Source organism: Fistularia commersonii, chromosome 36, assembly GCF_037954325.1.
Source record: "Fistularia commersonii isolate RoL2024-O1a breed Wild chromosome 36, RoL_Fcom_v1.0, whole genome shotgun sequence".
Taxonomy (NCBI): domain Eukaryota; kingdom Metazoa; phylum Chordata; class Actinopteri; order Syngnathiformes; family Fistulariidae; genus Fistularia; species Fistularia commersonii.
The window spans coordinates 3,965,809-3,985,176 of record NC_141319.1 but is presented as its reverse complement, the minus strand read 5'-3'; the positions used below and the strand labels follow the sequence as shown (position 1 = coordinate 3,985,176).

General features: G+C 46.0%; 1 protein-coding gene across 2 annotated transcripts; it reads left to right on the top strand.

Annotated features, from left to right (window-relative positions):
• Nucleotides 1-38: 38 nt before the first annotated feature.
• Nucleotides 39-14,185, top strand: LOC147213386 (transcription initiation factor IIA subunit 1-like). Of its 2 annotated transcripts, XM_086142976.1 has the most exons (13): nucleotides 39-1,317; nucleotides 1,539-1,833; nucleotides 3,305-3,456; nucleotides 3,548-3,649; nucleotides 5,640-5,841; nucleotides 8,549-8,610; nucleotides 8,826-8,901; nucleotides 9,002-9,135; nucleotides 9,711-9,815; nucleotides 9,936-10,193; nucleotides 10,279-10,368; nucleotides 12,650-12,753; nucleotides 13,372-14,185. In XM_086142976.1, exons 2-13 carry the CDS (start codon nucleotides 1,650-1,652, stop codon nucleotides 13,391-13,393), a joined length of 1,491 nt encoding a protein of 496 aa, XP_085999102.1. In that variant the 5' UTR covers nucleotides 39-1,317; nucleotides 1,539-1,649; the 3' UTR covers nucleotides 13,394-14,185. The 2 variants fall into 2 exon arrangements, with proteins under 2 accessions (XP_085999102.1, XP_085999103.1); XM_086142977.1 differs by having other exon boundaries at nucleotides 40-1,833; nucleotides 12,650-12,758.
• The last annotated feature ends 5,183 nt before the right edge of the window (nucleotides 14,186-19,368 follow it).

Here is a 19,368-nt window from a genome sequence, read left to right as displayed (position 1 = left end):
TCAAAGTAGCCGTCGGCGGGTCACGTGGTCCGCGATGTGTTTTTTTTTTTTTTTTTTTTTTTTTTTTTTTTTAAAAACAACCCCCCCCCCCCCCCCCCGTCAAGAATCAATGAATTAGATCGAGGAATCAAAACACAATGTGGGCAAAGATCCTAACATCTCCCGGCAAAAGCTTGGCAAAGAGCGTCTCAACCAAATACCTTTTTAAGAAAAATGAAAAAAATAAAAAAAATCAATAAAAAATGCCAAGGGGTGGGTTTCGTTTGAGGCGGAGCGCTCATGAGAAGGCGTGCAAAAACGTTTTTAAGCCGCTTCTATCATCCCGCGAATACCGATCACGAATCCACCACGTCGCTCGTTTTTACGTCAGTTCCATACTTCTGGATGTTGCGTGTGCCTTTTGATTTGTTTTTCTTTCTTTCCTTCTTTCTTCTGGTACTTCTTCACAGAATGATGAGCTTCTGAAGATATCTGTTTAGAAATGTAGTCCCGCCGCTTTCCCCGCTTTGCTTTTGTTGTGACTCCTAATTGCTGTTCGGATAATTAAGGAAATGTATTGTTCATTAAAATTTTATAAAAATTAAAATACAAATTTGGAACCAAGCTGCCCGTCGCCGAAAGCGCTTCTCTTTTCGTTCGACAAATTACCGCCAGAGATTCTCGCGCTCGCGTTTCAGGAACTGTTTCACGATTGGTCGCATCAGTGTGTCGCTGCGGGTTCTCAAGGCTTCCGGTGCTTTAAATGCTTAAAACGTCGTTTATCTGATTCTCAATCTATGTGACCTGTGAATTTTGGGTGTCTAAATAATGAGACTGAATGGTTGAACGTCCCTGTATGATGTGTGAATGAGAGGATGAATGGTCGTATGTCTATTTGTGGCCCTTTTGGCTGGCGGTGGGTCCGGGGGTTGAACCCACCTCTTGGCCAATCAAAATCCATCATCTCCTCCTCCTGCAGGCCCTGTTCTCCCTTCACCTTTGTCTTCATCGCCTCCTCCAACGCTCCGCCCAGACCCGGTCGTCCAACCCGGTCGCCCCGACGCCATGGAGTCTCTGGCCGATCTTCCCCAAAAGGGCCCCCCCTTCCGGGAAACGCGCCGACGTCATGTGATGTCACGCTTCCCCGGGAGTCATCTGTGAAGTCCCCTTTGCTGCCGCCAACCGACCCCCCCGGTTCTTGGCCCCCTCCGGACGCGACTCAAACCGTTAAAACGTTGCACTCCGGCCACCACCGTCCTTCCAGTTTCGCATCCAATCCATCATGCCGCCCTAAACACTCCCGCCGTAGCTGTTCTGCAACCCAACCCTTCATCCGGGGTCAGCAAAAAAAAAAAAAATACAGTTTCTCCGACCTCCCATCAAAACAAACCCCCTTCCTTCCCACGCCACCCTCCAGGTTCTCGTGTTATTCTCCAACTAAACTCACTTCATAGGACATCTGAATTCACCCCCGTCTCCCTCTTTTTTTTGGTAAATCTCACCGATATCTTCAGCCGTCCTGACTTCTCCTCCTCTTTCTCCTCGTCCTCTTGCCTTAGAAATGACCCGCCTGCCTTTACGTCTCGCCTCGCCTCTTCGTCCCTTCTATCATCATCCATGCTATCAAAACCGAGTCTTTCTTCTCTTCTATGAGGCGCACCTGAGTTACCATGGAGACAAAAGCGTCGCCCCCCCCTTTCCCCCTTCCAAAACGGAACGGAATCATCGGGGGGTCTCTAGTTGCACGGCGGCCCCGGACGGAGCGGAAGGGGGCGGAAGTTTCTAGCACAACCCAAACGTCGTCGACTCAGAGGGAGAACGCGGATGAGAAGCTCCGCGGGGACACCGGACGAGGTAGGACTTCTTATTTCTTCTTTATTTAGTTCTTCTTTATCGAGATGAACATCGGGAACGCGCTAGTCGCTCCGTAGCTGGATGGTTTTTGGCATTAGCTGCGACCAGGGCTAAACCTGGCGTAGCGTAAAAGAAAACAAAAGACCCACATAGAGATACTTGGAAGATTTAAAGATCCCCATATCTCAGCCGCTCTTGGACCTCCCATCGGAGCGGGGCCGATAACATATGAGGCTATCAAGGATGTGATTATCTCCTATTACTGGCAGTCAGTGGATGAATCGCAGCTGCTGGTATGTTTTATTTATCAATCTGAACAAAAAAAAGATTCGTCACCGCCTTTTAAATGTTTCAAACATCAAGCAACTGTGTTTTGTTTGAGCTTAATCGTGCAGCGGTCAGCGCCTCCGCCTCATGGCGAGAAGGTTCCCGGGTTCGTTTCCGGACCCTGATTGGAGACCCTAAATGAAAGAATGAACCGACGGTTTTACGTCTCTAAAAGACGAGTGAATGGTCGGATGTCGATCCGACATGTGAATTCGAGGGCGAACGGTTGGATGTCTACTTGATGACGAGCGAATGGTCGGAAGTCGCCGAACGACGAGTCGATGAATGAGTGAATGGTTGGTTGTCAGTCTGACTCGGGAATGGTTGGACGCCTCTATATCGATGGCTGGAATGCAAAAACCTCCTATCTGCAAATTTTTCGATTTTGGGTTTTTGCATTTGAACGGTGAGAAATGGAACGGCTCCACATTTTCAGTCTACCTGCAAGATAATCCCGCCCTTTCTTTTGACATAAATGTCACATAACAAAACTCCTATGTGCACAATGAAGCAGAAAAAATTAGGAAAATGGTAAAAATATATAAGAATAAGAATAAGAACAACTTTATTAATCCCGAAGGAAATTGCTGTGCCAGAGTTACAGAAAATATAACAGTAATAAATAATAAAAGAAAGGCAGAATTAGAAATAAAAATAAACTATAAACTATAAAGTGTATCAGTGAAACTATAAAGTGTCTTAGTAAGCAGTGATAAAACTATAAGTGTCTTAGTAACAAGTGAGGTAAGGAGTGCACAATAGTATGATAGAAGGGAACATTGTAGTGTAGCTGTTATGAGATGAGATGAAATATTGCACAGTTTCTGAATATTGCACAGAAATGAGATATTGCACATTTTTGTTTGTTTTTAGGTTAAAGATAGGTTTAACCTAAAGATATGATATGTATTTTTAAATTATAACATAGAAATATAGTCTGGGAACAATAAAATATCATTGAATATCTTTAACAAAGACCATACTATAATCAAATGAAACATTTTTTTCATTTCCTGAAAAAAGTGGTTCTTTTCAAATAGGAGGCAGACCCACAGCCCCAAGTGCAGGACAAGCAGAAGCTAATGAAAGAATGAATATTTACATTTTTTTTTTTTTTTGTAACACTTGATGTTTAATGTGACAGGTGAACTCTACAGAAGTGAAATGGACCAGCTGGGCGACAACCCCAACGCCCCGATCCCCGGTGGTCCCGGCATGCACTGCAGACCGGTGCTCCAGCCGTACGTCCACCCCAGCGTCCCGTACGGCCAAACCGGCCTTTACGTCCCTCACCAAGTAAGTGGCTCTCGGTCCATCGCGGAGCTTTCGGGGATACCGCCTCCCGAGGTACGCTAAATGTTTATCCGACCTTTTTCTTCCCTCGCAGCCTGATCTGTACAAATCCGTCATCGAGGACGTGATCAACGGTGTGCGGAACCCCTTCCTGGACGAGGGCGTGGACGAGCAGGTGCTTCAGGAGCTGAAAACGGTAATTGTTCTGTCGTGTATTGTTTAAGCGGCTTAAACGTTAAAATCGGTACCAATGGCTCCGTATCGGCGGTTGAAACGATCCGTCCACGGGTGCATCCGCCAGAGCTCATCGACGCCCAAATTACGGGTTTTACCGCGATGCCGCCGTTGCTTTATTTCATCCGTAGCCGGCTGTTAGCCTCTCCGCCGCTACGGTCTCGCCTTCCGACCACAAAGGCGCCGTTTAACCGGATTTCCAGCGGCGCGGGTTGAAGGGCATCTACCGGCATCACGCTACGCCCATGTCGTATCTGAGCCGCGGAGCCTTTCTGTTATCATTTCATTAGCCGTGTTATCAGATTCCGCCAGTCGCGCAGCTCGCCGTCTGCAGCTTGCAGCGCTAGCAAAAACACTGAAACCATCAGGAAGTTATACTAGCATCACACCTACGAAGATAATCTTTTCCAAAAATAAATATCAACGCGCCCGGTGGTGCCGGTCTTCGTGCAAAGGGAGCAACGGGTGGACCCGGAGCGCCTTCCTGCACCTGCGCCGCTTCCTCGCCGGGGGCGCTGGATGAGGGCGATCGGCGCTGGCCGAAAACTGAACGGAGCCATTTTCTACCCAAAACTTTCTCAAGTTATTGCCCAATAACCCTCCGCCATTTGTAGGATCTGCCGACCGGCCTGGAATCATTGATGTATTTTGTCCGCAGCCCTGGAACATCTCTGTGAGACCCCTTTTCTCCCAGCGTCCATGCCAACCGTCTGGGATTAGAATGTCGCCAAGTCCCTTTCTTTCTTTTCTAGACGCTTCCAGCGTTTCAGATCGATTATTTTTTTATCTTTATTTAAACACGAAGGGGTTTCGAAGAAGGGCTCTCCATGCCTATGATGCACGTCCAGGTAATTTATACAGTTTCAGGTGCACTCCCAGGAGTCTCAGTTACATTAATAACTTGACCTCCATGTAATTGTTTCTGCATGCCCGCGAAAGGGGAAATGTCGTGCGTCATCCCATTGGACGGAGGAGCGAGCCAGCTTCTTCCTTGTACTGCTCGTCCTGGCAGTCGGGTATTCAAGAATCCCCTTCCCACAAAGGGGACTTTTCTCCCGGAGAGGTTTCGGTTTGGCTTTTTTGGACCCAGAGACGATAACAGAAAGAGGTCGTGGTGGTTTATTGATAAAGCAGCCGAGGGGGGGCTGAAAGCTTTCACAGGGGCAGGAACTCCAAAGATATTTGACAAGCTAGGGGTATGTTGAGCCGCATTTCGTAATAACAGCGCATTTCCTAATAAACGTCCAGAATGTAATAACTTTTTCATTTCATTTTGTGATAGCCTCATTTTGTAATAAATTGCCCCAACGCATTTTGTAATAAATCTTGCCGCATTATGCAATAAGTTATTACATTTTGAGAAGATTATTACAAATGCATGTGCAACTTTTTTATTCTCTAGGAAATGTAATAACATGGAATTTATAGAATATTCTCTGTTAATGCAACCTTTGAATAGTGTACTGATAGTAATTGCTAAGTACTGCTACTAGGCTAATACAGTGATACTAATAATAGGCCTAGCTTTTTAAAATACCTTAAAGTAAAATAAAATACAATTAACAAACAAACTATGCTTTAGAATTGTCATTATATAATGCACCATGTTATTACATTTCCTAGAGAATAAAAAAGTTGCAAGTGTATTTTGTAATAATCTTCTCAATATGTAAAAACTTATTACATAATGCAGCACAATTTATTACAAAATGCGCTTGGGCAGTTTATTACAAAATGCGGCTTTATTGCAGAATGAAATGAAAAACTTATTACATTTTGGACGTTTATTACAAAATGCACCATTACAAAATGCGGCTCAACAGGGTGCAAGGGAATTGGTCTGTTGCCGGCGTGGCTAGCCGACTAGCTCGTGATGGCGATGTGTAGCAGGAGTGAACTCGGCCGCTAACCCGTGTCTTTCTACTCTTTTCTTCTACTGTCTGCCGCCTCAGCTGTGGGAGAACAAACTGCTGCTGTCCAAGGCGGTGGAGGGCTTCCACGCTGAGGAGCAGGCGGCCCTGCAGGCGGCCCAGCAACTTCAACACATGTCCCAGTCTCAGCAGGGCATCCTGTCCCCCCCGCAGCAGCAGCAGCAGCAACAACAACAACAGCAGCAACAACAACAACAACAACAACAGCAGCAGCAGCATCAAGGTCGGCTTCACAGAATAATGTGGAATACTCTGGTTTCCAATAGCGGAAGCTTTCATTGGCCCCGAGGCCTTACGGCTCACGTATGCTCACGTTATGTACGTATATAGATTCGTCCCTTTCAAACGTTGTTAAAACATCATGGCCCACGTGAGTGCTTTTCGTTAAGAAAAAATCCTCTAGAGCAGACCTGGGCATTGTACGGCCCGCGGGCCACATGCGGCCCGTTTTGCTTTTTTATCCGGCCCGCCAAGCTATTTTCTTTGAACATTTTTAGTATTTTTAATCAATATTGAATTTACAAACACCTGATTTTTTTCCTTTCGTTTAATTTTCTGTGGATGATTTTATACAAAATAATATCAGTACATGTATATACATGTATATGATCATCAATGATTTTTAAAGTTAAAATAAAGTGTCAAATTTTTTTTATTTTTTTTTTTATTGCAATTTTAATTTAGTTCAATTTACAATTTACACCCAGGTGGCCCGCATATAAAAATCAAATAAGAAATGTGGCCCGCCAGTCAAAATAATTGCCCACCCCCGCTCTCGAGGGCCGTTCGGAGTTCACTTCCAAGTTTCAAACATTAGCAAACATGGTAGAGGAGCTGGTTAAAAGATACGCTCTGAGAAAGAGGCGGCGCAGTGGACGTCGGCGGTCCTTGCGGCCATTAAAAACACGGCGATGGAACGGACGGAGAATTCTCCCTGGTCATATCGATGCCGCGTTGTCGTCTTCTTCGACGCCCCCCCCCGGGACGTCCGGCGGTTCTCTTCGGTTGACTGCGTTGGGCTACGCGAGCTCCCCGAAAAAGTCCAAAATTTCAGAGGACGGGCAGGAGGTCGCTTACGGCAACTCGATACATGATCGAAGAGGAGTTTTTAACCGTCGCACCTTCAGCTTGACCCGGGATGTGCTTTCCCTTCCCGGCTTCTCGCGTGAAAGCGAGAGAAAGAGAGAAATCTTTTGAAGTGTGAGATAAAACTCCGGGGAGAATTCGTCCGCCATTTGTCAGCAGGCTGACAAATGATCTCCCACCGGTGGAAAATGATTTCCACACACTCTCTCTCCGACGAGGGTGAAGCACGGGAATATGTCTATCATTCCTGAGCCCACGGTTCGGAGTAAAGTCTTCGCCTCTGTGTGGTTTGTTACTCTATATTTATTTTTAAGATATCACATATGTGACTAGAACACCTAAAGATGGTGTTTGCTTTGCCAACACTGGGCGCTTCCTCTCTATATTCTAGATGATGATTATCTCGTGTTTTGATGACAGTCCCTCCTCAGCGCTACTAAATCTGAACAGCAGTCATTTAAGGCGTCCGCGGGGAAAACCTGAATTTCCCTCGTATGACATCTGTTTTCAAGCCGCGCTCTTCGTCAGCTGTTCTAGTGATCGGCCTGAAATGTTTTTTCGGGGGCCGGCGGAGCGATCCCGCCGATCCCCCGACAGCGAATCAAGTGTCGTGGTGAATCGCAAATGACGGAATCGTCCGCGAAGAAGCCGCTCCTTCCCGGCCGTCCGTGCCGAAACCGCTCGGAAGGTGAAGAAAAAGCACGAGACGTTCAGAACGGCTGAAACCGAAGCGACGCAAGTGATCGTCTTTCACGCCGGATTTATCCGCGGGTCCGAAATTGGGAGGGAGTCGAGGCAGGCTGCATGTTCCTGAAGCGGTGACCTGCGCCGCATCATAATGTTCCAGATCAAGGGGGTTGAACTTCACAAAGAATACCAGAGTACTGTTTTACATTTCTGTTTGAAAAGCTGAGAAAAGAGGAACACTGTGGGTTTTTTTTTTTTTTTTTTCTGACCGCGGGGCGGCGCAGGGGTGCCGTCGGTCGGCACCGCAGCCTCACAGCGAGGTTCCTGGTTCGACTCCCGACAGCGGAGTCGCCGCCGAGGAATCTAAACTCACTAAATCAGCAATACATGCGAGTGAGAGGGAATGTATTTTGATGGAATGAGAGATGAGATGAGAACAACTTTATTTATCCCGAAAGGAAATTCTTGTGCCAGAGTTTCCAGCAAAAACATAACAATAATAGATACTAGTAGGAAGGAGGGAGAATGAGAAATACGATAAAATATAAATTGTCAAGGTTAATATAAATTGTCAAGGTTAAAGGCTATCAAGTGTTTAAGTACAAAGATTTGAAGATTCCCTGCGGCCGAGGGAAGAGGAATTAAAAAGTCTGATAGCCTCAGGTGGGAATGCAAGTGGAGAATAAGGTTTTACGTCTCTACCCGCGGCCCTGTGATCAACTGGCAAACCCCAACTCTCGGCCAGCGGCGGCTGGGATGGGCTACGACCCCCTTGCGGCCCCAAGTGCAGGATAAGCGGTAGAAAATGAATTAATGAAAGTTCCCCTCTAGCGCGGCTGTTTTTTTCTATCTATTTGCTATCATAGACAGCGTGTAATTAACGCTCTCGATGAATTTGGGCTTTTGCAAAGCTGAACGCTGCACTCCGGCATGAACCCGCTAAAAACAACTTACCGCCACCCTCCCCGACTCCGAGAGGACGGACTATTTGTTTTTTTTTTTCGATCAGGTTTTAATTTAACCTTATTTGCTCCGCTCAGGCTAATGAATACGTCACAAATCCGGGTGTTGGATTTAGATTCGAGGGCAGTCGGGGAGTAATTCCCGAAAATATTAAAATACCACCTGAGCCTGTTTGCTATGTCTCCGCCCTGCAGCCCAGCAGCAAGTCATGGCTTCGGATTCCAGGATTCTGCAGCACATGAGCGCCAAAGGGATGGTGAGTAGATCAGGAGAGGGGTCAAACTGAGTCGTCGAATCGTTTTAAATCCTAAAATACGTTATCGGACGGGCCGGATGGGGAGTTTACCGATCGAACGACCTCCCTTAGAAGTAATCAACCAGATAGATATCTGTTCATAAAGGATCCTCCGAGGTTTAACCCCCCCGGGGGGGGGGTTTAATTCAGAGTAACAATCCTCCCTCCTCCACTAGAGTGCAGCAGCTGCCGCGGCAACGCTGGCTCTGCCTGCAGGGGTCGGCCATTACCAGCAGCTCATCACCAGCCAGGGTGAGCCGTGCGTCTCGCCTCCGTCCGTCCGGCGTCAACATTTCGCGCAATGTGCCGAAAAAGCGACCCGACGTCTTTCCTTCCTTCTCGCCGACCCCAGGTCAGATCCTGCAGGTGGTTCGCGCTCCCAACGGGACCCAGTACATCATCCCGCAGCCCCAGCAGCAGATCCTGGTGCAGCAGCAGATGCAACCCGGCGCCGTGCAGCCGCCGTTCATGCTCCACCACACGCAGGTCGCTCAAGTACACGCCTCTTTCGGACTGAAAAAAGGGAAAAAAGAAGAGTTTTTTTTTTTTTTTTTATCTGGAAATCCATCAGGAGCGACCATACATGGCTGCTCCTATTCTTCCCTCCTTTGTTTTCGTCTCCATCAGCCGTGACTCCTCCAGGTTTCCTACCGAGAAAGTACTTAAACCCGCAAACAAAGGGCGCATTAATACAAATGCATTAAAAGCGCCATTACGGTATAATATCACGTTCCTCCATCGACATCCACGCGAGCGATTATAGTTTTTAGGCGAGGCTTTTTTCTTGTAATGGCTTCGTGGGCAGGCATTAGGCGGAAAATGTATGAAAAGAAAAATCTTTTCCGCCCCTCGTCTGTCTTCTGCTCTCTGTGACGGCTCCATTATCTCAAATGATTGCCCGCCGATATGTTGCGGCTGCATAATAAGCCGGTAATTAGCTATCCCTCGCTACAGGCAACGTCAAGTACGGGAAAAAAAAAAAAGAAAATCTGGACTAATTAATCAATCTATGATGCCGATAATGCTGAGAAAGCTCTTCATCTCCCGCCGACGTCGTCCAGGTCCTGGCTCCTCTGCAGGGCGGCATGCCTCAGCAAACCGGCGTCATCATCCAGCCGCAGCAGATCGTCCTGGCTTCGGGAAACAAGGTCCAAGGCAACGCACAGGTCAGCGCCTCGGCGGCAATAACAGATTAATAATGCGGCGCGGTGCGCTTCGAGGACGGGACCCGAATGAAAACGGATCCACGGTTGTTGCATGTTCGGCGTCGCTCTATTCCCCGCCAGGTGATGCAGGCGGGCGCGGCTCCCCAGCCGGCGCCGGCGCCGGCGGGCCAGCTGCAGCAGGCCCAGCAGGCCCAGGGCGCAGCTGCGCCACAGGGCCCGGCGCAGCCCCAACCTCAGCCGGCGGCGCAGCAGCAGCCCCCCATGATGCTGCAGGTGGACGGAGCCGGGGACACTTCCTCGGACGAAGGAGAAGATGAGGAGAATTGCGAAGCCGACAAGGAGAAAGACAAGGAACGGGGAGGAGATCGGCAGGAGGAGGTGATTCCAGTTCCGTTTCCTTCGTTCGGCGGCCCGTCGGAGACGTTCGCCGGCGCTCGACTCGTTCGGTTCGTTTGTTTTCCAGGAGCCGCTGAACAGCGGGGATGATGTCAGTGACGAAGAGGACCGGGAGCTGTTCGACACGGAGAACGTCATGGTGTGTCAGTATGACAAGGTAGGACCTCAGAAGACGTGCATAAATGGATATAAATATACATATTGCACGATAACGTAGTTGCTTCCCGGCCGGCTCAAATAAACCCCACTTCCATCAAACTCCTTGCCAATGCTGTAATAATCTATTCAATAATTAGCGTTAGCGCAGCGCTGATGGCCTCACAGCATGGAGGTCGAATGAGGTTGAACATGAGGTATGAAGGAGTGGTTTAAGTCTCTACGTGAGTGTTTATTAGTCTCCATGAGGTGCGATTGAGCGAATGGTTGGACGTCTCCATGACGTTTGAATGAGAGGGTGAATGTTTGCTTTTCTCTAGATCAGAGGTCTCAGGCTCGCAGCCCTCAAAATAATATTTTGTGCCCCCCCCCCCCCCCCCCCCCCCCGCCTGATATCAATTATTTTTCTTAGTACAGCCCGCGTGTTTTTTTCTCACCTGCATCTGGGTGTTTTTTTTTTTTTACAGTGGGTTTAAATAACCCTAACCTAAAAAAAACAACAGAAAACTGCAATATTTCATTTCACTGTGCAATATTCAGAACTGTGCAATATTTCATAACAGCTAGACTACAATTTTTCCTTTTATGATACTATTGTGCACTCCTTACCTCACTTGTTACAAAGACACTTATAGTTTTATCACTTGTTTACTAAGACACTTTATAGTTTCACTGAGACAGTTTATAGTTTATTTTTATTTCTAATTCTGCCTTTTTCTTCTTATTATTTATTACTGTTATATTTTCTGTAACTCTGGCACAATAATTTCCTTCGGGATTAATATAGTTGATCTTATCTTATCTTAAAAAAGTAACTTTGCACTGTATTTTTTGCTTCGAAATTTGTAAACAAAATGATTTTTTGATGAAAAAACATCGAATTAAAACAATCTTTTCTTATTTCTATAAAAAAAAAAAACACAAAAACTATAGCAAAAAATAATTTGCAAAATTAAAAAGATTGATTTAATCACCAGAATAGCTTTGTAAACATTACACCTCCTCTTATACATGCTACCAATCCATTTTTTAATAAATTCTAGTGGCAAATTTTCCCACGGTGACAAGATTTTCTCTTTTAACTGAACAATAATTTTAGTGTGTCATTTCCTCAATTATTTTTTAATGGCCATTTTTAATATTAATTCATCATGTATTTTTTAGAGGAACAGTTCATGACATATAAAGATTTTTGTAATTTACCTGTTTACCTCCTTTACACTAAAACCAAGGAAAAATTTGGACTTATTGTTACTTCCAGGTAATGATTTTACTGGTCCGGCCCTCTTGAATTAGGCCGTATGCAGCCCCCGGCTAATTCATGGATTTTTATAGGGTTATTACAGTGGCTTCCTTCTCCCGACACGTCATGGTGGACAAATGAAACGGTCTCGGCAAACCTGCTCACATTTACGATCATTCTTAACATCAGCCATTTTGTGCTTTTCGTACACGCCGACGTCGTGAAAAACACGTGCAGAAATGTATTTGATGCTGCTGGAAAAAAAAAAAATTTAAAAAGCATTTGCGTGATGTTCTGGTAGTTGGAAATGTTACCCTCATTTATTTAATGAAAGTTTTTTTAAAAAAAAAAACCTTTCCTGTAACATCTGGACGCATTAATATCTAATTTTTCAACAGACACCCGCGGATTATAGACAAGTGAGGCTTATTTATGTACAATTTCTTTTAAAAATTGGTCTGTGCAGCCTATATCTAGGTTCACTCTATAAGAATAAGAACAACTTTATTTATCCCGAAGGAAATTGTTGTGCCAGAGTTTCAAGTAGAACATAACAATAATAAATAACAGTAGGAAATTGCATAAACAGTAAAAAAAAAGGGGGGAGAATAAGAAAAACAAATAAAAATATAAAGTTTCAAAGTCAAGGCTATAAAGTGTTTTATAGTCGAGAATTTTCAGCATGTCTCTATATGAGGTATGAATGCATAAGATAAACTATCAGTCACCATAGGGGAAATTCCTTTGTCACAGCAGTGTCACAGTTATGTCAAAAAATTGAAAAAAAAATATTAATAGAGATGAATGAATTAATGAATCAGCCCTCTACCTCACAAAAAAAAAAAAAAAAAAAAAGAAAACAAGTCAGCCAATCAGCATCGCCAGTACATTTGTCCTTTCGTTGATCACGAACGGCCAATGTTTCATTTCACGCCACGCTTCAAAAGGTCACGGGAATCGGGGAAAAGGTCACGGGCTGGAAAGACGTCATAATTTAAATTCTCCCGTTAATACTTTTACCGCCTCCTCCGACCCTCAGATTCACAGGAGTAAGAACAAATGGAAGTTTCAGCTGAAGGACGGGATCGTGAGCCTGAACGGGAGGGACTACGTTTTCTCCAAAGCCACCGGGGACGCCGAATGGTGAGGTAGAGGAAAACAAACAAACAAACCACAAACGGCGACGGGAACGCCTTCCTTTTCCTGTCAAGCGAAGAAAATATTCCAAAAAAAACATTGTTGACTTTATGGAAGGGTCCGTGAAGGTCCGATCACATCCTGGCTACTGGACTTCTCCTTGAAACGTCTTCAGGCGTTCATGGTTTACCTGCTGGGCTCGATCCGTGTTCTTTGGAGCCCCTCTAGCAACGCAATCATTTTAGCATTAATTTTAGCAATAATTTACAAAGTCCTCGAAGTCCAGTTTCTTTTTCCGGGGATGTTCGCCGCCTCACCCGGGCGATGTTCTGAAACGCAACCGGGGTTTTTAGTATTCCGGAAAGGGGGCTCGTGCGAACCCTCTCAACCCGAACCGACGCCAAACCCCCGGCAGGTGAGCGCCGGGAACGTCTGAACCGGAGAAGCCTCTCAGACGAGAGGATGGACGTGTTCAAGGAGAAACTGAAGTCTAGACGTCGTGACGAGATCCGACGACGATTATTGACCGTCGCCAGAATTAAAGAAACCGGGTGAAAAACCCTCTGTCCGATTAATGTTGTTTCTATGTCTGTGCGTGTCATTTCCCCCGGGTTGGTGTTCCAGGACGTGTCACCTGGGACTTTGAGGATTCTCCGAAGAAACCCCGAAGGACCGCCGAGGCGCCGCGACACCTCGGCGCCCCCGGTGGCGAGACCCGCCGGGCCACGGGAGCCGCGGCGGAAGGAAATTCAGCCATATTTGAAATGAAACGTCCCGCATCGCACAGGTGTAGTGGACCGGATTGACCCTCCACCATCCCCCCCCTCAACACAATGTCCCACAGGGGGGTCAAAGGTCATTCAGCGTGACCCTCTCGGTCAGAGGTGGGCAATTATTTTGGCTGGCGGGCCACATTTCTTAGTTAATTTTCACGCGTGGGCAAACTAGGTATCATGTAAATTGAACCAAATGAAAATTGCAATTTAAGTATTTACATTTTTTGGCATTTTATTTCAACTTTACAATCGTTAATGATCATATAAATGTACCAATATTATTTTGTATGTCATTGTCTATACAGAATTAAACACAAGGAAAAAAACAAGGAGTTGTTTTAAATTCAATATCGACTGAAAATATTCAAAAAAAAAAAAATTTGTTTTTTTTTGAATATTAAAATATTCCAAAAAAAAAAAATGATATTCAAAAAAACAAAACAGGCGCCTTAAAATGCCCAGGTCTGCTTTCGGTGACCGGATTGGGTCATGTCACGTATATCTTTCTGTTCTTGGTTTGTAATTAAACACAGATGAAGTCTGTGAAGCCTCCCGAGTGTTTTAAATTAACGCACGATGCGTCATAACTGTTACTGACCAAGAGTTACTGGGAAAAACACAATATTAGTGTTAAGTGTTATTAATAGTTGTCTTAAGTCAATCTTCAGGGCAGGACTGCGGCGCAGTGGTTAGCGCTTCTCGGCTGTCATCGGGCCAAGAGGGGAGGTTCAGACTGGACGCCACAGAGACGCTTATAGTGACATACACAACTGTCTCAGAAAATTAGAATATTGTGATAAAGTTCTTTATCTTCTGTAATGCAATTACAAAAACAAAAATGCCATACATTCTAGATTCATAACAAATCAACTGAAATATTGCAAGCCTTTTATTATTTTAATATTGCTGATTATGGCTCACACCTTAAAAAAACTCAAAAATCCTATCTCAAAATATTAGAAAATCACAAAAAAGGAATTTTTGTTTCAGTCCTGTACAACCGTTCACTCGCTCATTGACCGACTTATATATCATCGCCCTCTTAAAATAATCGCCTTTGTCATTTTTTTTTACAAAAATTTTTTTTTTTTGGCTTAAATCATCTCGTCATGATGCTGACCACCTCTGGTAAAATTGCCTACATCTTCAGCTAAACAGATTGTGCCATTCTACACCTTTAGTAGAAATTGCCTGTGTCAAGATTGCGTCAAATGGTTCAGTTTTTAGTGTTTACTGAAAAATCTGAAAAAATGACCTATTATTTTAAGCGGGTGACGATAGGTATATTTGCAGCGATTCACGCTCATGTCACCAAGAGAAATGCAAACATTCACCCTCTCATTTACTTAATACAGACGTGCAACCATTAGCCCTCTCAACAACACCAACAAGGATAAAAGAAAATTCTGCATAAATAAGCTTCACTTGTTTTTAAGCCGCAGGTGTCCCCGTTGAAACATGAGCAAGATGTTACAAGAAAGATTGTTTTAAAAACCTTTACGTAAATCAACTACAGTAATATCTACAACTACAAGTACATAATTCTTTTTTTCCAAACAGATGCCGAACTTACATGCAGCAAATATTTCCTCCTTCGACAGTCAGACCGATCGCTTTCGACTCGAAAAGCAGCATCAAACGCATTTTCCGCGCGTCTTTTTCACGATGTTGGCGTGTGCGAAAAGCGCAAAATGGCTGATATGAAGAATGATCGTAAATGCGAGGGCGGATTTGCCGAAAATCTACCGTAACGACCCCATAAAAATCCAACAATTAGCCGCATCGCTGTAAAAGCTGCAAAAATGTAGCGGCTTATACGTCGGAATTTCCGCTCCAACCATTCACTCATTCATTCAGGCGTACAACCATTCCAACCTGAAAGAAGTTTTCCCGTAAATGAATAAATAGCGATATGGTTTCCTTGTAAAATCATTTTATTATCGTTGCATTATTGTTAAGCTGGTCTTGTTATATGAATACGTAGGAATACACAAGTTGAAAAAAAACCTATTGACAGTTTAAAATAGTCGCCAGATGCCTTTTGAAAGACTCACTCCTGCTACGTGCTCTACATAAACCCCGACAACTGCGGAATCAAACTCTGCGGTTGCGTTCATCCCGACGGGAAACCGCCGCTTTACTACATCTGACGGCGCCCAGACGGAGAGACTCCGTCCGCGGATCCAGATCTCGGCCTCGTAATCCCCTCGTCTGGAGGGCCGTCACGGTACGCTCGCTGCGGCTTTCGCTAATCCCAACCCAAACTGATAAAAATCCCCGCCTGTTTCCTTGCCGGTAATTTAGACAGGGAGGTGTGGCGCTGCCGCGGGATTAACGCCGAATCAGGGGAGCGGCGTTTTCGAGGAAGGCTGTCAATCCGGGACGTCACGAAGACGCATTCAGCCTTGAAATGGAGCCGGTCCCGGGAAAAAAAACGATGAAGTTGGCCCTTGTTGATACTTCTGGACTCGCAGACACAAGAGTCTTTGCCGCCGGCGGGCGAGTCCGATAACGAGACCCTGGAGATTTCCTAAACTTTATGGCCGTCTGCGTTTACCCGGTAACCGGCGGCGACTGCAAATCAGGACGGGCGTTTCCCTTCTATTCTGTCCCCTCGCCGTGACCCACCGTTTGTTTTTCCGGTGTTGGACCTCCACCCGGTGCCACCCGCATCCCGGATGAACTCCCTTCGCTATATGAACCCCTCCGGTGTTGCCATGTGAACGTCGTCGTCCGTTCGCTAACGTGTCGTGATGTCGTCAGGTTTGCACTATGGCTTGTCGTGAAATTGCAACTGGCGTATTTGGCGCTCCGCATCGTTCCCGTCCCTTCGTTTGTGCACGAAGATAACCTCGTCGCTCCCCCCCCCCCCCGAGGTCCCGGCCTCTCTCATGTCGCAGGTTCTCGGCGTCCATGGCTTCATCTACTGCAGGTATCCATTCCATGTCAGCTGTTAGGATGTAACTGTGAGCGCTAATGTTGTTATTAATATGAGATTATCCCGACTCCTGCCTTCTGTCTCCATCATACTCTTGCTTTCAACACTATATGGCCAAAAGTGACATCGCATTCCTAAACCATAGGGTTCACTCTGACGTGGGTCCACCCTGTCAGCTAGAACGGCTTCAACTCTTCTCAACTCTTCTTTCCACGAGGTTCGGGAGTGTGTTTCTGGGAATTTTTGACCAATTCTTCCAGGAGCACATTCATGACGTCACACACCGAGGTTGGACGAGAAGACCTGGCTCTCGGTCTTCGCTCTAATTCATCCCAAAGGTGTTCTTTGGGGTTGAGATCAGGACTCAGTGCAGGCCAGTCAAGTTCATCCACTCCAGACTCTTGTCATCCATGTCTTTATGGAGCTTGATTTGCGCACTGGTGCACATTCATGTTGGAAAAGGAAGGGGCCAACATTCGGCGATGTGTTGCTTGGATGCAGCCGCTCGGCCACGGAAAGCCGTTCCTTCAGCCAATCTGAAGGCCACATGAAGTTCGGGGGTCCGTGGCCATCGACAGATATTTGGCCGACCCGCTCCGTCAGTTTACGCGGCCTAACGCTTCGTGTTGCCGACTTGCCGTCGATCCCCAAACACTTCCACGTTCTTCTAATCCAGCTGACGGTTGAATGTGGAACATTTAGGGTTTCACAACAGGTGGCGTCCTATCACAGTTCCACGCCGGAATTCACCGAGCTCCCGAGAGCGACCCATTCTTTCACGAATGTTTGTTAAAAAAAAAAAAAAAAACCTTTGCATGCCGAGGTGCTTGATTTTACACACCTTTGGCCAGGAAACGTCTGATTATATTTGGACGGGTGAGCGAATACTTTTGGCCGTTTAGTGTATCTCGCTCTGTAACCCAACCGGTCAAGGTAGAAGGTCGCCCACATTGACGGGGGGACGTTGAGCGTCTTGTCAATTATTCTAAAGTTCGGTCCAAACCCGGAAAGTGTCATCGTAAAACCTGACTTTACCCGACTGTCCCGAGGGAGACGATCACCCTCCGGTTTTGCTTTCAAAGTCTTAAGTTGTCATTTTAGCGAACGCTGTCGCGCTGAACAACCCACCTGGAAGCCATTTGACATTTCAAACGCGTCCCCAGGTCTCAGTGAATTCGGCGAGAAGACGACGGGAGTTGTTTTTGTCAAAAGAGAAATAACCTTAAATCACCCGTCATGAAACATTCAGTCGCCTGAAAGGGTTTCGAGATGATGGAACGACGAAGAAGGTTGTTTTCACAGACGTCCTCTCGTGCTTCGCTCCAGCGGTTACTCCCGTTTCAGCTTCTAGAGAGTTCTTCAGGAGTTCAGTCCGTACCTGCCGGCCCGTGGATTTGAGGTAAGCCGTCACGTCATCGGCACTCGAGATCTTTCCGTCCCAAATAGAAGAGCCGAAAGTGCACTCGGCGACGTGACCTTTTTCCTTTCTTTCTGTTTTTTGCCGTTCGAGCTGAGCGACCTCGAACCCGGGGTTCCAGAAGTGCGGAATTCCGGCCCCGCCCTGCATGTCGGAGGAACGGCTCGCAGGTGGGTTTATTTGAAATGCAAGCGGAGGAACCGTCGGACAATCTGGCCCATCGGTTTGAGGAGGAATGTCAAAATAAACCCGGCTATGTTTAATTTTCGAAGACAAGAGGCCAAAGATCTCGTCCAATCGGATAGATTCCTAACATTCACGCTTTCGGCCTGCGGTTCTAACGGACCCGGCTTCTCCACACGAGCAGATGTTCGACGTCCCCGTCAAAAACCTCATGGCTGACGCTTTCTGGATGTTTCGGCGCACCGTAGGCGGCACCTCTGTTAAAAACAAACAAAATGCCTTCCTACGGCTCATTTATGCTCAAAGAATCCACACAGGGACGCAGCCGCCTCCTCCGTCCTCATGGTTCATTTACTGCGGAATTCCGTGAATGCCAAATGCAGCATATGGAGCGGCGGGTCCGTGCTGTGCAGGACGCTCGAGCGCAGCCAGCAAACGGAACAAAGAAGAAAAGATAGCTTCGGTATAACCCGAAATTCTCTGTCCACGTGTCTCCGTGCATTTTATGGCCGCACAGATTTGCTAACGTGAGCGTACGCGGAACCTTACACGAACAAAGTTTTGGTAAATGAACAAACTCACTGCTAACCGCTAGCAGAGATATGCATTAGCAGTTATTCACGCTACATCTTCCATCGTATCTATGTTTTTTTTGGGGGGGGATTTTGATGTACTGCCGGTGTTGTTTTATATCGAATCAGTCACAGTCATCAAAAGTGGGTGGAGATGAAAGATTGGAAGTCCTCGCTAAAGGCGAGAAAAGAGATGGCAGCAAAGTTTATGTTTCAGGTCTTGGTTTTCGGGGCAATGTGGCGAGATCTTCGGTTTGTTCCATCCTGGAGAGCAGGGCTGATAAAGGGAGCAAACACTCTTGAATATTAAAGAGTCATCAGCGTAGAAAATATGCTTTTTAGGCCTTCCTGAGCGTGGAAAAAACTATAAAATTTAAACATTAAACCAAAAACAGTTTTGGTTATGAACATTTTGGTTTCAGAACAGCATTAAGGAAATGAAAAATTTGTTTTGTTTACAAACACCTTGGTTTCAGAATAGCATTGAAGAACCAATGAAATTCTTCGGTAATTCTTACAGGTACTGCGGTACAGGAAAGGCAACTGCAAACTGTATTTTCATGGCAATTTAAAGACAATTTTAAGACAATTGTCCATCCTAGTATCCTTGAGTTGTCTCTGCAACAAGTGAAAGTCTAAAAAGGCCAAGCTCATCTTCTTTTCAAAAAAAAAAAAAACGTCACCCGTGAAAATGCTAACTGGATGTTACGCCGCCACCTGCGGGAGTTGTCCTTT

Coding starts and splice junctions, on each gene's coding strand:
- LOC147213386 (XM_086142976.1), top strand. CDS start 1,650: ATGGAGACAAAAGCGTCGCCCCCCCCTTTCCCCCTTCCAAAACGGAAC. Junction 9,816..9,935: donor AGGTCCAAGGCAACGCACAG/GTCAGCGCCTCG, acceptor ATTCCCCGCCAG/GTGATGCAGGCGGGCGCGGC. Junction 10,194..10,278: donor GAGGAGATCGGCAGGAGGAG/GTGATTCCAGTT, acceptor TTTGTTTTCCAG/GAGCCGCTGAACAGCGGGGA.